Here is a 16,653-nt window from a genome sequence, read left to right on the forward strand (position 1 = left end):
TTCTTACATGACGCAGAACCGCTATATTAACATATCCATTCAGAAAGGCGGTATTCCAGGCTTTTTGGGGTGTCTGGAACACACCTCAATGATTAGCCATTTGATCCGTGAGGCCAAGCAGAAAAAAGGCGACCTAACAGTTGTCTGGTTAGACCTCACGAATGCCTACAGGTCTATTCCACATTATCTCATCCGAGAAGGGCTTGACCACTATTACATCCCAGAGGCTATTTGAGACATGATCACCAGCTACATAGGAGGATTCAAACTCAGATTTACATTAGCCCATTTCACAATTAAGTGGCAGGCCCTCCAGAAGGGGATTTCAACAGGGTGCACCATCTCCCCCACCCTATTTATTATGGGAATGGACCTCCTATTATCAGCAGCAGAAGATGTAACCCGTGGCCCAATGCTGTTCAGCCGGCTCTAGGAGGGTTCATGGACGACATCGCTATAACCACTGTATCACATGCCCAAGCAAGATGGGTATTGGAAACCCTGGATAATGTAGCCACTTGGGCGAGGATGTCCTTCAAGGCCAAGAAGTCCAGGTGTATGGTGATCAGAAAGGGCAAAGTTACTAGCAAGTTTAGCCTCAAAGTTCAGGGTGAGGTCATCTCTTCCATTGAAGATAACCCGATAAAATGCTTGGGGAAGTGGTTTACTATGTCACTGACAGATGGGGCCAATGTCACCGATGCTGTGAAGCAGACAGACGAATGGCTGAAGAAGGTCGATAAATCTGGACTTCCTGGTAAATTCAAGACCCGGCTGTACCAATGTGGCCTTCTGCCCAGGCTTCTCTGGCTCTTCACACTTTATGAGTTCCCCATGACTGCCGTAGAGGGCATCGAGAGGAAAATCAACAAGCACCTGCAGAGATGGTTGGGAGTTCCCACAAGCTTCTCTTCAATGGGCCCCTATATTCGATCTAGGCAACTGCAGCTTCCCCTGTCATCTGTTGTGGAGGAATTCAAGGTGGCAAAATGCAGAGCCTTATTAAGCTTGAGAGAGTCCAATGATGTCTTGGTAAAGCAAGCAGGCGTTACAACCAGACCTGGGCGCAAGTGGGCAGCCAATGCAGCTGTGGAGCAGGTGGTGTGCTCTCTGAAGATGCGAGATATCATTGGCAACCCCTGCATCGGGCGGCAAAGCCTTGGCTCAATTCACTTTCAGCAGTGGGGAAACGCAAGCATAAGGGACAGGCAAGACATGGTATAGGCAGAAGTACGGATCCATGAGGAAGAGAAGCTGATGTCAAAGGCGGTGGAACAAGGGTCCCAGGGTGCCTGGACACAATGGGATCTGCCTAAGCGCAAGATCTCATGGGCAGAGTTATGGAGACTGAAGCCCTTCTGTATTTCCTTCCTCTTGCGATCCGTGTGTGACATCCTTCCTTCACCATTACATCTGTACACATGTGGGATGAGAGAGGATCCAAACTGTAAGCTCTGTGGTCAAAAGGGGACACTGATTGATATACTGTCCGGGTGCAAAACAGCTCCAACTCAAGGGCAGTATAGGTGGCGCCATGATAAGGTGCTTCTGGCTCTTGCTGACACACTAGAGCAAGAGAGATGCAAGAAGAGGATGGCTGGCACAGATTTGAGGAAGGCCATCACCTTCATCAAAGAGGGAGCCAGGCCTTTCGTAACCAAAGAACCAAAGCCCAATCTGCTGCTAACGGCCAGGTCCTAGGAGATGAGGGTCGATGTAGGAAGGAGGCTGCAGTTCCCGGATGTGGTGCACACAACCCTACATCCAGACATTGTACTGTGGTCAACTGAAGACAGGAAAATAATTCTGGTTGAGCTGACTGTGCCATGGGAGGAGGGATGGGAAGAGGCCCACGAGAGAAAGGCCTTGAAGTACCAGCCCTTAGTGCAGGAGTGTAAAGACAAGGGATGGCAGGCATGGTTGTTCCCTGTGGAGATCGGCTGCAGAGGTTTCCAAGCCAAAGCAGCATGGTGGTTGTTGTCAGCTCTGGGCCTGGACGAAAGGAGCAAAAAACAAGCAGATCCTAGGATGGGGGAAGAGGCAGAATGAACCTCTTGTTGGATTTGGAGTAGGCGAGAGGAGGGAAGCTGGAAGCCAGGAGCAGATGGGCAGTGATTTGGCCACCACTGCCGGCCCACCAACTGGAGAGTGTCGTGGTTAAGGGTCGAAACATTCTGTGAAGGTTGAGAACCACCTGATGACCTCTGCTCCTGGTTGAAGGCTACGGTTACTAAAAAGGTATCTGAAGAATGCACCCTAACAGGTGTATGTAACAAGCTAGGATTAAAGTATACACACTTTAAACTATCTGACCTATCATACCTGTTATTTTGGTTTTGCCTTTCAATACTTCTCTTGACATCTACCTTCCGGTCCAGTCCATCACTTACTGACCTGATACTTTGGTTCTCAGCTCCTTACAAAACTAGTTTAAACTCTCCCATGCAGCATTAGTAAACCGCCCAGCCAGGATATCGGGTCCCCTCCAGTTCATGTAAAACCCATCCCTCTTGTACCAGTCATCCCTTCCCCAGATAAGGCACCAATGATCCAATAACTTGAAAACCTGTCCCCTGCACCATCTCCAAAGCCACTCATTCATCCATCCCATCACCCCTTTTCTACCTGCACTAGCCTTTGGCATTGGGAGTAATCTAGAGATTACTACCTTGGGAATTCTTCACTTGAGCATCTTCCCTAATGCTACATAGTCACTGCGAAGGAACTCTTCCCCTTTTCTGCCTATGTAATTGGTGTCAATATGCTCCACAATCTCTGGTTGTTCACCCTCCCCCTTGAGAATATCCTGCATCTGCTCTGATAAATCCTGGCCCCTAGCACCTGGGAGGCAACACACCATCCTGGTGTCTCTTTTGTAGCCATAGAATCTCCTTTCTGTGTCCCTATCAACTCTCCTATAACTACTGCACTGCCTCACTTTGTCCTTCCCAGTTGAGCCTCAGAGCTGGCCACACTGGCACCAGGCTGGCTGCTGCTGCCATGCCCTGATGGGTCACCCTGCCCAGCAGTATCCAAAGAGGTATACTTGATGCTGTGGGGAATGGCCACAGGGGAACCCTGCACTGACTCCTTAATCCTCTTACCTCTCCTGGTGTTCACCCATCTATGGTCTGAAGCTTGTTCTCTGGGCCTGACCACCTCTTCAAAAGTTAACATCTTATGATATCTTACAGGCCAACATCCTCAGAATGAAACTCTGATTATGTTCAATGAGCTACTTCTGTCATGTTGTTTGTGTGTATGACATCAGGTTCCAAAGATAAACATTTTATTCTGAGTTGTGTTGTGTATGGGAGGAATTTACCAGGCAGTCAGAAACAAAGATGCAAAGTTCTATTCAGAACTTCCTTGGTGCTGCAGCACTTTGAGTGGTCATAGGCTAGTTGCTCCCATCGACTCCCGGAGCTGCTGGCCCATAACTGCTTAAAAAGTCGAGAGAACATTTGGAATATCAAGAAAATGGGGGCTACATATAGCAAGTACACAAGAGTCCTGCTTAAGCAGCAGAATGGGGATACCAACTCTTCAACCACTCATTCACCTATCCCAACTGCTACCATCGATCTCAATTGGTTCCCACATTGGTCTTAATAGCCAACTCAGAACCTATAAAACTCAAGTAGAAGCAAATCATTCTTGAGGACAGTAGACCGCTTTAGAAAAAGAAAGTTGCTTCCCTTCAAGTAATTAAACTTCTAATTAGGATTTAAGGATGTAACTATACAGAAAGATTATATTATCATTTTTTCTATATCGAAATAACTCTCTATAGAACTTTCTATTAAGAACTGCTCTGAAAGCCAGTGTAGGCTTGATTAACTAAATGAGTTCCTTCTATGTTATAAATGAAAAATGTCTAAGTCATAACAATCTATAACTTAGAAAGGGTTCTTGCAGGCGGTGCAGTTTACATGCTGCTCCAGCCATTGATATCCTAGTTGTAGAGGTTGCAGGCTTATGATGTGCCACTGCAAAACAAAAATGGTAAATTGATGTCATTTGTAGGTGGTGTACATAGTAGCCATAATGTGGAAATGTATGTTTAACATGGTAAGTCAGGTACCAATAAAGTCAATTACTTCGTTCTGGTGAATAAAACTGAAATATTTGTGTGCTCCTGGAGCTGCACTCATCAGGAATATGAGGCATGTTCTGACAAACAATAAATGAAGACAAGTCATTTAATACAGAGTACCAAACTATTTACCTGTTATTTTCACTAATGTTTATCTAGCTTGTCCAATTTCTGATCTATAGTGAACCACAGGATGTTAATGGTGAAGATAAGGGTGATGTCAGTGGGACTGCTTGGGCCTGTTACTGTGCTGTATGTTTCTATGATTCTATGTTTACATTTGAGTTAAGTATTATATTGTTCATAGATTTTTAAGAAAAATAATGCTTCCCACCTTGATTTACTGTCTCTTCACAAACACTGTCGGCTTTATCTGACACATGTTGATTAAGATCACAGCGTAGCTGTAGTAGAACACAAAATTTTAATTAAAAAGTTTCCAAGTTGGAAAACTGCTAAGGAAATAAACATTCTATACTGAACCTTAACTGAAATATTCTGTGTTATTGAAAGCTGTGTAATAAATTTTGCAAACTAATCATACAGGTCAAAGATCAATTGTAATTAATTAAAATATAAATAATAGCAATTAATGGAAATATAAGATAAAACAGAATGCTGCAAACAGCATGTCAGGAAGCAGCTCTGGTAGGAGAAATTAAGTCAATGCTTCAGATTGCTGACACTATAACTGGGGAAGAGAGAAAACAAGTTAGTTCTAAATTGAAGTGAGTCTAGGATGAAGCCAAGTTAACATCAGGAAGGGTGGAGAGAGAAAATCAGTTGCTGAACAGGTTATCTGGTTGGTAGGTTAATGAAACTGACAGAGAGATGGGGATTGCAGAGAAAGCACACAGGTGCTCAGCAATCAGTCACCTAATCTACGCTTGGTCTTACCATCACCTTTCATAATGGAGTTATACTGCTATTTTAATATTTAAATTAAATATTTACTTCCTCAAGTCGCTCTCCAGGCTTATCATCTTCTCCACAATTTTTACTAGCTAGGTCTTCACAAGGTAGTTCTTCAATCAAAGCCACTTCATTTCTAGAAAGAACAGTAACATCAAGTTGGATTTTTAATTCAATTTGAACTTCATATTAGTAATCAAATACCCAACTAAACCTACTCTTTTGCATACACAATGTCCATATTCTTCCATTTCCTTCATACTCATACCTTTCTAAAGAGCCTCTTAAACATCTCAATCACATTTGCCTCCACCACGAGCCTAGGCAGCACATTCCAGTTACTCACCAGTGTATTTTTTCTGAGATCCTCCATAAGTTAGCTTTCTGTACTTTGCAAATTTTATACTGCACATGAGGGAATGGATGGATCAACAGTAACACAATTCAAGTGAAAGACTTTATTTATGATCCCCACCAATTGGGGACAATAAATCTAATGGATTATTCCCTTTATTAAACCAAGGGCAGTGAAATTACCAGAAGAATAACCTGAGTCTCTTACTCCACACATCTGGGATTAAACCGACTATTGCTGTTGTAGACGTCAATGAGGTTTAACAAGCTTAAAGAAAACTGTTTGCCAAAATCATCAAAAAGAATCAACAGGGAATGTAGGGGAATGCTTTGTAAAACGTGATAGTCGTTATTTTGGCATACACCAATCAAGAAATTTTGCTTCTTGTCCTCAGATGACTAAAAATAAAATGTAAAGAAAACATTGTGAAGGTGTTATTAAAAACTTGTTTAAGAAATTGTGCACTAAAGGTCTTGTAAGATTTTAAAGGCACTATGAAATTTTGAAGCAAAATAATTTCTTGAGTAGATGCTACAAAGTTTTGGTTTAAATTTATTTACTGTGGAACATGAAAACAGGGGTTGCAAGCTATGTATTGAATGAATTCTGAATTTTCCAGTGTCAGGTAACTCATAGCATATGTTCCACTACACTCACCAGTCTTCCAAATGGAACCTTGGCAATGGCCTTATTGAAGTCCATGTAGAGATAGGGAGGAGAGATAGCAGCATCGCATGTGCGCAGCCCTCCGGTGAAAATGATATCGTATCCATTAAATAGGGGCCGTGGACAATTCTGATTTGATGGAGACAGACGTGAAAGCACAGAGGAACATCTGGAGAAATTTCTGAAACGCAGGTTTGTTGCTGTTGTGACTGCGTGATCGAGAATCTTCCAGAGGGAAGGCCTCAAAATCTCTGGCTTTGCCTGCTGTTGGCGACTGAGATTGAGGTCGAAACGCTCGGATAGAGGTGGTGCTCGGTACTCGGTGTCGGGCGATCGGAGGCTCGAAGTTTTCGGACGACTCAGAGTCAGACTGTGGTCGGGCATGACAGGGAGAGTTTTTCTTCCTTCTCCCGTCTGCGTGAGATGTGGGACATTTGAGAGACTTTGAACTTTTTACTGTGCTCATGGACTGTTCTTCATTAAGTTATGGTATTGTTGCACTGTTGTAACCATATGTTATAATTATGTGGTTTTGTCAGTTTTTTCAGTCTTGGTCTATCCTGTGTTTTGTGATATCACACCGGAGGAAATATTGTATCATTTCTTAATGCATGCGTTTCTAAATGACAATAAAAGAGGACTGCGCGTCTTCATAATCTAAAATATCTAAAACACCTCTTCAAAAAACTTAGTGAAATTCAGACGTCCTACCAACACATCCATGGTATCAATGATCAATCCCTGCACATCAGGTGTAGACAAATCCTGTACCTCAGGAATTTTTCCAATAATTTCTCTACCAATGGCATTAGACTCACTGGCCTACAATAACCAGGCTTACTGCTGCTGCCCTTCTTGAGTAAGGCTCCACACTGTATCTCTATTTAAGAAGGGAAGAAGGGAAAATCCTGGGAACTACAGACTGGTGAGTCTCAGCACAGTTGAAGGGAAATTGCTGGAGACAATTCTTAAGGATAGGATATATGAGCATTTGGAAATCCATGGGCTAATTAGGGAGAGCTAATACGGCTTTGTGCAGGGCAGGTTATGTCTTACCAACTTGATTGAGATTCTTGACAAGGTGATGAGAGAGATTAATGAAGGAAGTGGATGTTGTCTACATGGATTTTAGTAAGGCATTTGACAAAGACCCTCATGGGAGGCTAATCCAGAAGATTAGGATGTACGTTGTCTGCGGCAAATTGGCTGTTTGGATACAGAACTGGCTTGCGCATAGAAGATAGAAGGCAGTGGTTAAAGGGACTTACGCGAGCTGGAGGTTTATAGTTAGTGGTGTTCCGCAGGAACCTCTGCTGGGACCTCTGCTGTTTGTGATGTATAAGAATGACGTACATGAAAATATGGATGGGTGGATTAGTAAGTTTTCAGGTGATACCAAGATTGGTGGAGCTGTGGATAGTGTAGAAGAATGGTAAAGAATAAAGTAGCCACTCATTGTATCTATGTGGTCTTTTGCTGCTATAGCCCATCCATTTCAAGGTTTGACTGTTACGTATTCAGAGATGCTCCTCTGCACACTACTGTTGTAACGTATGGTTATTTGAGTTACTGCCATCTTCCTGTCAGTTTGAACCAGTTTGACCATTCTCTGTTGACCTCGCTCATTAACAAGCCATTTTTACCCACAGATTTGTGGCTTACTGGATGTTTTTTACTTCATGTTGTGCACCATATCAGGAGATCAGCAGTTTCTGAGATACTCAAACCACCCCATCCGGCACCAGCAATCATCCACAGTCAAAGTCACTTACATCACATTTCTTCTTCATTCTAATGTTTGGTCTGAACAACAACTGAACCTCTTGACCATGTTGCATGCTTTTATACACTGATTTTCTGCTTCATGATTAGCTGATTAGATATTTGAATTATCGAGCAGGTGTACCTAATAAGTGGCCACTGAGCGTATATTCATCTATTTTAACTTCCTGGTTCTGTACTAACATATGATGTGACATGAGTAATAATAGAAAAATTACTGCCCTTGAAATCTTGCTCAACCAATTTTTGCTTTTTAAACTTGGCCTACACAATTTTATCTCCCCTTTTACCTTCCATGTCATTGACACCAATATTAACTATAACCTCTAAATATTTGCTCTTCCCTTTCAAGATATTCTGCAGTCATTCAGTGACATCCTTAAGATTGTTATTTATGAAATTCTAACCCAAAAGTAGCCCAATTCTCTTAAAGCTATATATAGTTAAACAGACTGGTAGATTCCATGAGCCAAAGGATGAAATCATCAGGTCTTGGATATTAGTCCACTTTAAATTCTATTATTTCCTCCACTGGTTCCAGTCTTGATCAGTTTATGTACAAGGAAACAGTAATTTAATATCAAGCATTTCACTTGGAGATACTTTATTATGTCCTGCACCTGCCCTCAATAGAATAATAGATAAAACAAGTAACAATTAAAAAGCCACACAGAAGTATAGTTTCCAATAAGACTGGAAGTTCCAGAGTTTATATGCAGATCTGCAGTGAATTGGCTGGTTTCCACTCAGGTGGCAGATGGACAATTGACTTCAGCATCCAAAGGCTTCTTAAAGGTAAAGGAAATAGCCAGCATTCCTACTTTTGATCATGGCCTAGTAATTCCTACTACAAAATGAACTGAATAAAGGCTTGGATGCTATTATCAACCAGTAATACCCTGAGCCTGAAGTATAGAATAGCATATGACATAAAGCTGCTTGGGTAAAGTACCCAGCACTATGATTACCTCCCAAAACAGACATTGAGAAGAAGTAAAATGAATGACTAGCCATATACAATTTGAAAATTACCTATGATTCAAACAGCTTTGATCCTGAGAAGATGGTGATTTCTCTCCCAACTGAGTAAGAGAAAAGGAAAAAGGTTATAATCAACTATCAAAACAATTCTAATCTGCAAATCCTCTCCTTTATTCTTTTACAAAGTAAATGTTTACATGCCATCACTGTAGTTGGTCTTGCTAAAATCTTGCCTCACTCATGACTGTGGAAACTTAATTGTTAAATCAGCTAACTTGGGGGTGAACTGGGATCCCTTTTGCCTTTATTTTGGTCAGTTAAATCATCAAGAAACCATTTGTACTTTATGGTGAAAATGTCTCCCATTTTGCTACAGAGAGATGTGTCTCTGTTTTCCAAGGTCCAATTATGAACTGGTCTAGTGCCTAATCATTTGGTGAAATGGCAGTTATACAGTGCAATAGACTTAGATTAGAGTTGCAGATGACATAACTGAATAGTTCTAGCTGGAAATTCAAAATATTACAAAAGATCCATTAACCTGATACTTCAATATGGTAAATGTATAAGAGTCTTGGGATCTGAAGACCAAAATAATTTTGAGAGAGGTCTCTGGGATTTGAAATTCTATTCACTCAGTCCCAGATAACCAATGCCCCAAAATCTGAGTTGTGCTGAGTTACTAAACTACAGGAAACTGAAGTGTGTAACATAAATAAACAACATTATTTTTTTAGTTGGTTAAAATCAAACAACATGTAATATCTCTATGTTACTGAGTCTAGACTCGTCCTGAATGCAGTTAGTTGCATTGCTAAGGAAGGAAGGATACATTCCAATATAAGCAAACAGAAATTCCAGGAACACGGATAGATGTAAAGAATATTAAAAGTGGTGTGGTTTTTCAGTCATTAGATATCTGGCTATTCAAGCAAAAGTTAAAATCTACCTGGCATCAGCAATACAGACAATTCTCTAAATTATTTCATACCGTAGCCGGAACAAATGTAGCATGTGGCAGACTCCTTAACTCAACAGATAGCAAAGGGAGACTGTCCAAAGATATTCCTTCTAGCACTTTCTTCCTTATGTTCTCATAGTTATCTTTAAGCTCTTGTAAAGCAGAGGATAATGCAGTTGCATTGTCAGTGTCCACTTCAAATCCTGGGAACCTTTATAATAGTTAAGGGAAAAAAAAAGTTCTCAGACAAAAATAATTTCTCAAATAGAATGAAAAAAACAAATGTTGAGAACCTAAAGTAACAGAAAGTGAAACAAAACAGGAATTACACAACAATTTTATTTTAACAAGGAGCTAGAAAATTTTGGACTGAATTCTTCTTCGAAGTGATTTGTTACCAAATTTAACACTGAAAACTTGAGCAAGAAGTAGAATGTACAGCTGACAACCTATATAATTATAAAAATACCATGGCACGAACCTTCTTATCTTAAAATACTTTATCTGATTAGTTCATTTGTTGAACTAGTCAGCCAATTTTTGGACACCACTATTTCCCAATAAAGTAACAAATAAAAAAGGCAGAGTAACTGTGATTACCTTAACATTATAACCAATTTCTTTTTAAGGAAGCTCTTATATACTTTGTGAAACTATGATATACGTGACAGAACAACGGAATCAATAAGGCACTAGTTTCAGACAAGCTGACAATGTCTGCATGTTGAAATTGTGGGGTCTGAATTTGAACTAATTTAAGACAAGTTAAGTTGCCAAAAAACAACTACTTATTTCTATATATTTAGAAACATCAGTTTCTCAATACCCTTACAGAGTTTTTGTTAGTATAGCTGAACAGAGCTGGACAGCAGCTGAAAAGGAAGGAATGTCAAAATAAATTATTATACATGACATCTGTTAAGTTGCAAACTAAAAAGAACTTGCCAATACTTAAATACTCTACCACCTATTGGACAGCTGTTGGTGCCATGCAAATATTGTAAGCTGAGATTCATCATTTTGATCTTGGTTGTGATGTTATAAATGTTGGTGCTACGGTTTCCGTGGTGAGCAACATAAACAATTCACATTGAATACAGGTTTCCCCCACTCCACGAAAGTAGAACGTTCCTATGAAACCTTTTGTAAGCTGAAATGGCGTAAAGCGAAGAAGCAATTACCATTAATTTATATGGGAAAAATTTTTCAGCGTTCCTAGACCCAAAAAATAACCCACCAAACAACACATAAAACCTAAAATAACACTAACATATAGTAAAAGCAGGAATGCTATGATAAATACACAGCCTATATAAAGTAGAAATAATGTATGTACAGTGTAGTTTCACTTACCAGAATCGGGAAGACAGCGAGCTCACTGGAAGGTTCACACGTTTTTCTATCATACAGTTCTTTGTAAGCACTCAAAACATCCTGCAAACCTGCCCTAAACCTACGTGCCCTTTCAAAATTAAAGTCATACTTTGCTGCAATCATTGCTGCACTGTCAATCGTAGCAAAAATCTCACGCAGTTCAAAGCTATGGCGGCTTGATGCTGAGATGCTGAGTGTAGTTCCCGGGGAAGGAGCTTGGTGGCGCCACACTCGCTGCTCGGGGTGTGCCCCACCTCTATGATGGCTCGCTGCAAAACAAACACTGAACGCTATTTTCACTTTTTGCCTTTTTTCGTATACGCGAAAATCCTCCGGATTTCTTTCGGTTAGCGAAAACAGGTACTAATGTAGGTCTACAAGAAAAAAAATCACCCATGGTGATAATTGGACACATGACTAAAAACTGGATTAAGGAGATACATTTTAAAGAGGATCTTGAATAAAAGGCTGGTTTTTTTTTGGATGGAATGAACTACAATTTTGGTAGCTGAAGATGGTGAAATAATTCAGTGTTGGAATACCTTTCAAAAATATAGAGCAAATTACAGAGATAGGGAGGAATGAGAAGATAAGTTATTTTTAAGCAAATTTTTTTCTGCATGACTACGATCAGGACCAGTCGGGACATTCTGTGTGCTTGAGATTGCAAGGAGCCATTGAATTGTGCATTGTGGGAGTGAGATTTGAAAAAGTAAGTGGGGCAAGTTAAGATTGCCATGTAATTAGGCATCTGGCAAAGGGCAATAAAAAGTTAGGTTTAAGCAGAGCGGCTATTATTGGAGTGGGGCAGTGTTGGAGTGGAGAGCTTGACACTTTGGCTTGAGAGGCTTCAGCAAGAAGAGGCAGATGCTGTAGGTAGGTTTTGGGTAATTTTTCTTTCCTTTTTTCTTACTGCACAATTAGAGCAGTGGGAATGCCAGAAAGGACAGTAGAATACTCTTGTTGCAGGATCTGGGAAGATGTACCTCCTCCTCCTTAACCAGGGCTATGACTTGATCTGAGATGTTCCTAACCCTAGCACCTGAGAGGCAAAACCTCCTGTCTGTTCCCCTAACCGATGAGTCCCTTATCACTCTTCTTCCCTTCTGAGCCACAGAGCCAAACTCATTGCCACAGACCTGACCACTGTGTTTTTCCTCTTTAAAAAGAGGCTGCAAAGCAATTGCTCAATTAAATGTCATGATTGTGCTGACCTTAAAAGTTTTAGAATAAAAGATTCAAAGTCATCAATATTAGGAAAACATTATGTGATTTTTAAAAAAGTAATTGGAACCTTTAAGTTGATCTCTTACCCTGAGGCATATCATTTATGAAGGACCATTTTTAAACTCTATGAGATATGACAAATACATGAAGTTCACAATTACACCAACTCTATACACCTACCCCAGGTCTCCAAAAATGCTCTGTTCAATATCCACACTGTGAATTCTCCAGCAATGCTGTCGACACATCCAGTATTGCATTTTTAAAAGTTGTAACTCCGCCTTCATCACTCGTTGTTTCATATAGCAACAGCAGTCTGATGAGTAATTTCCATCTTTGGTGACAGAATGGAAAACTGAACCCTGATGCTTTAACCCTATACTTTAAAAAAACATTGTAAAAGCTGATATTTAGAAAAACTTCGTGGTACAACCTAAAATTTTGGAACACCACTAATTCAAATTTAGTCAGTTATGTCAGGTTCCTACCAGTTTCTACAGATTCAACTTTCACTTCCAAAACAATACATCCTTTATCACCTCCCACCAAGGTTCCCATGTGTTTTAGTTGACATCTTCAACAAACTAGCATGCAACATAAAAACAGATGAAAAACATCTGAGGTTAACTGCAGTGGAAATATTTAATTCAAATAAACATCTTAGCTCAGCCATAATCCCCACATGCAGAATTTTAAAGTTCAGAGTAAAGTTATTATCAAAGTATGTATGTCATCACATACGTCCCAGAAATTCATTTTCTTCCAGGTATTTATAGCTGAAGAAAGAAATACAATAGAATCAATGAAAAACTAAACACAAAGACTAAGAAACAATCAATGTGCAAAAGAACACAACTCCGCAAGCACAGAAGTAAATAAATAATACCAAGAACAAGAATTGTAGGGTCTTCAAAAGCAAATCCATAGGTTGAATCTATTCAGTTCAGTATTCAGGTGAATGAATTTATCCGCGATGGTTCAGGAACCTATTGGTTGAAGAGTAATAACTGTTCCTGAACCTGGTGGTATGAGACCCAAGGATCAATAGGTAACATTTATTACAGAGCAGCATTGATATTTATACTGCTTGTTGCACAAATTATTTCCTTAATAAACCAGGGATAACTATTAATTCCCTTGAATTAACCAACATTAGGTTGTACTTAATTAGTGCAATATAAGTGTCACTGGCAATGCTTTCTACTCATCCAAAATACCCTCAGAGTTATGATGCACATTAGACATTAGGCATTTTCCTCGGGTAATGTTTGAGTGTTCCAGGACTGTGACCCAACAATGAATCTGTAGTTCATTTTTGAAGCAGAGGTTTTTTTGTATTTTTGAATAATTTGAAGAAAACTGAGAGTATTGCTAAATTATAGATTGTGTTTATTGCAGTCAGACTGTATTAAGTGGGGTGGAGGTGAGGGCATGCTAAGGAAGATGAATTGGTGCAAGTCAAGGAGTTTGTTTGCCTGGATATGTAAAACTTCCTGAGCAGTACTAGAATTACATCTATTCAGTGAAGCAGGAAGAAATCCATCATAGTGTAAGATACTTTATTTGTTGCTGGATAGTTAACACATTGTTAGTTCATAAATGAAATATCCTACTGACTAATGTATAGAGCACAGTGGCAAGATAGACAAACATCTTAAGTATATATCTAGAGAAAGAATTTGAATAAGGAAACCTTCGAGGATGAAGCCTTAGACTTTTGGAATCAGACTATTGGTGAGAGTGATTTGAGATAACAATTTAAGACTTAAGTATCATCTTAGGTCCCCTCTCACCTAAGGACACCTAAGTCCTCTCCACTGATTTGATGAGAACGTCATCAGAAGAATAAGAATTTAATTTTCACAACCATCTTCATAACCTGCAAAGTTAAAGGCAATGTCTAGTTTGTGGTAGTATTGCTACCTTAATTCCACTGGGATTTGATAACAGTACAATGCTAGTCCCCTGACAGCCAGTAATTCAGTGATCAAAAAGGTGCTTGGGATGTAAAATATTCCACAGATCAGGCAGCATCTGTGAACAATGCAACAGAGTTAATGTTTCTTATCAAAGACCTTTCACCAGAACTGGAAATGTTGGAAGTAAAATAAATTTTCAATTGCAGATAAAATGAAAAGGAGTGGAAGAAATAAATGGAAACATCTATGAAGGAGAAGAGACCAAGAGCACAATGACAAACACTTCATTAATTTCCCATCTACACTTCCTCTAAAAATAGGAACATAGAAAATAGGTGCAGGAATAGGCCATTTGGCCCTTCAAGCCTGCACCGCCATTCAGTATGATCATGGCTGATCATCCAACTCAGAACTCTGTACCAGCCTTCCCTCCATACCCCCTGACCCCCGGAGCCACAAGGGCCATATCTAACTCCCTCTTAAATATAGCCAATGAACTGGCCTCAACTGTTTCCTGTGGCAGAGAATTCTACAGATTCACCACTCTCTGTGTGAAGAAATTTTTCCTCATCTCGGTCCTAAAAGGCTTCCCCTTTATCCTCAAACTGTGACCCCTCATTCTGGACTTCCCCAACATCGGGAACAATCTTCCTGCATCTAGCCTGTCCAATCTCTTTAGAATTTTATACGTTTCAATAAGATCCCCCCTCAATCTTCTAAATTCCAGCGAGTATAAGCCTAGTCGATCCAGTCTTTCATCATATGAAAGTCCTGCCATCCCAGGAATCAATCTGGTGAACCTTCTTTGTACTCTCTCTATGGCAAGATTGTCTTTCCTCAGATTAGGGGACCAAAACTGCACACAATACTCCAGATATGGACTCACCAAGGCCTTGTACAACTACAGTAGTTACCTCCCTGTTCCGGTACTCGACTCCTCTTGCTATGAATGCCAGCATACCATTTGCCTTTTTCACCGCCTGCTGTACCTGCATGCCCACTTTCAATGACTGGTGTACAATGACACCCAGGTCTCCTCGCACCTCCCCTTTTCCTAATCGGCCACCATTCAGATAATTATCTGTTTTCCTGTTCTTGCCTAATCTTTTAAAATTCATTAATTTTTGTCATCCTCTGAACACCACTAATCTCTCCTGGTTTTCATCTATTCAAAACCTTCCCTTTTCTTTCCTTCATCTTCTCTGCCGCGTACTGATTCAGATTTATTTATTTACTCTAAGATCACTTGCCTTGAACATACATACTGTATTCTTAATGTGCCCTGTCCATTTCTTTAATTGGTACCAAAATAACTGTCCTTCAAAATTTCAGCTGGCTGCATTGTTTTATAGTGATAGAATTAAACTTCTAATAGTCTATTATTCTGGTAGGATCTGAAGATTCTTTAACAGTACCAAGCAGTAGCTAGACTCAAGATCAAGATATCAAACTGTAATTAAAGGCATTGTATCTGCAAATGTTCTCAATTTAAAATAGAAATTAATTATTGAATAGCAATATTTCACTATATTTTGCTAAATCAGCATGAGATAATATGTATTTGTCTAATATCAGATGAAAATATTTTCAAGTGATATTAGACAAATACATTTTATCTCATAAGTTCAAAATCACAATCAGGTTTAATATCATTGGCATAAGCCATGAAACTTGCTGTTTTGTGGCAACTGCAGTGCATTACGTAATATTAAAAATATAAATTACAATATATATATGCTTTATATACATATGCACACACACATACATATATATCACATACATACAGTATACATATTTAAATAAGTAGTGCAAATAGAGAGCAAAAAAGAAGTCAGGTAGTGTATGTGGATTCATTGTTCATTCAGAAATCTGATGACGGAGAGGAAGAATCTATTCCTAAAATTTTGAGTGTGTGTATTTAGGTTCCTGTAACTCTTCCTTGAAGGTAGCAATTAGAAGAGGGCATGTACTGGGTGATGAGGGTCATTAATGATTGATGCTGCCTTTTTGAGGCATTGCCTTTTGGAGATGTCCTCAATACTGGAAATGCTAGTAGTCATGATGTAGCTCATAGTCATACTTTATTGATCCCGGGGGAAATTGGTTTTCGTTACAGTTGCACCATAAATAATAAATAGTAATAAAAATAGTAATAGTAATACTACTATTAGTAAATAGTAAAAGTCATGGAAATAATAACTAGTAATAGAAAAATAGTAATAAATAGTTAAATAGTAATATGTAAATTATGCCAGTAAATTATGAAATAAATCCAGGACCAGCCTATCGGCTCAGGGTGTCTGACCCTCCAAGGGAGGAATTGTAAAGTTTGATGGCCACAGGCAGGAATGACTTCCTATGACGCTCTGTGCTGCATCTC

The 16,653-nt window shown here is 39.6% G+C and overlaps 1 protein-coding gene across 5 annotated transcripts in view; it reads right to left on the minus strand.

Moving 5' to 3' along the window:
- The window catches only part of rbm44 (RNA binding motif protein 44), a 118,880-nt gene that overhangs the window by 50,785 nt on the left and 51,442 nt on the right, over positions 1–16,653 (minus strand). For all 5 annotated transcript variants that reach the window (XM_063050005.1, XM_063050002.1, XM_063050004.1 and 2 more), the window contains 5 exons: positions 12,535–12,735; positions 9,784–9,964; positions 8,844–8,893; positions 5,051–5,144; positions 4,431–4,500 (listed from right to left, as the gene is read on the minus strand). In XM_063050005.1, coding sequence (XP_062906075.1) covers positions 4,431–4,500; positions 5,051–5,144; positions 8,844–8,893; positions 9,784–9,964; positions 12,535–12,735 — 596 coding nt within the window. The remainder of the gene's footprint in view (positions 1–4,430; positions 4,501–5,050; positions 5,145–8,843; positions 8,894–9,783; positions 9,965–12,534; positions 12,736–16,653) is intronic.

This window comes from Mobula hypostoma, chromosome 6 (assembly GCF_963921235.1).
Source record: "Mobula hypostoma chromosome 6, sMobHyp1.1, whole genome shotgun sequence".
Classification (NCBI taxonomy): domain Eukaryota; kingdom Metazoa; phylum Chordata; class Chondrichthyes; order Myliobatiformes; family Myliobatidae; genus Mobula; species Mobula hypostoma.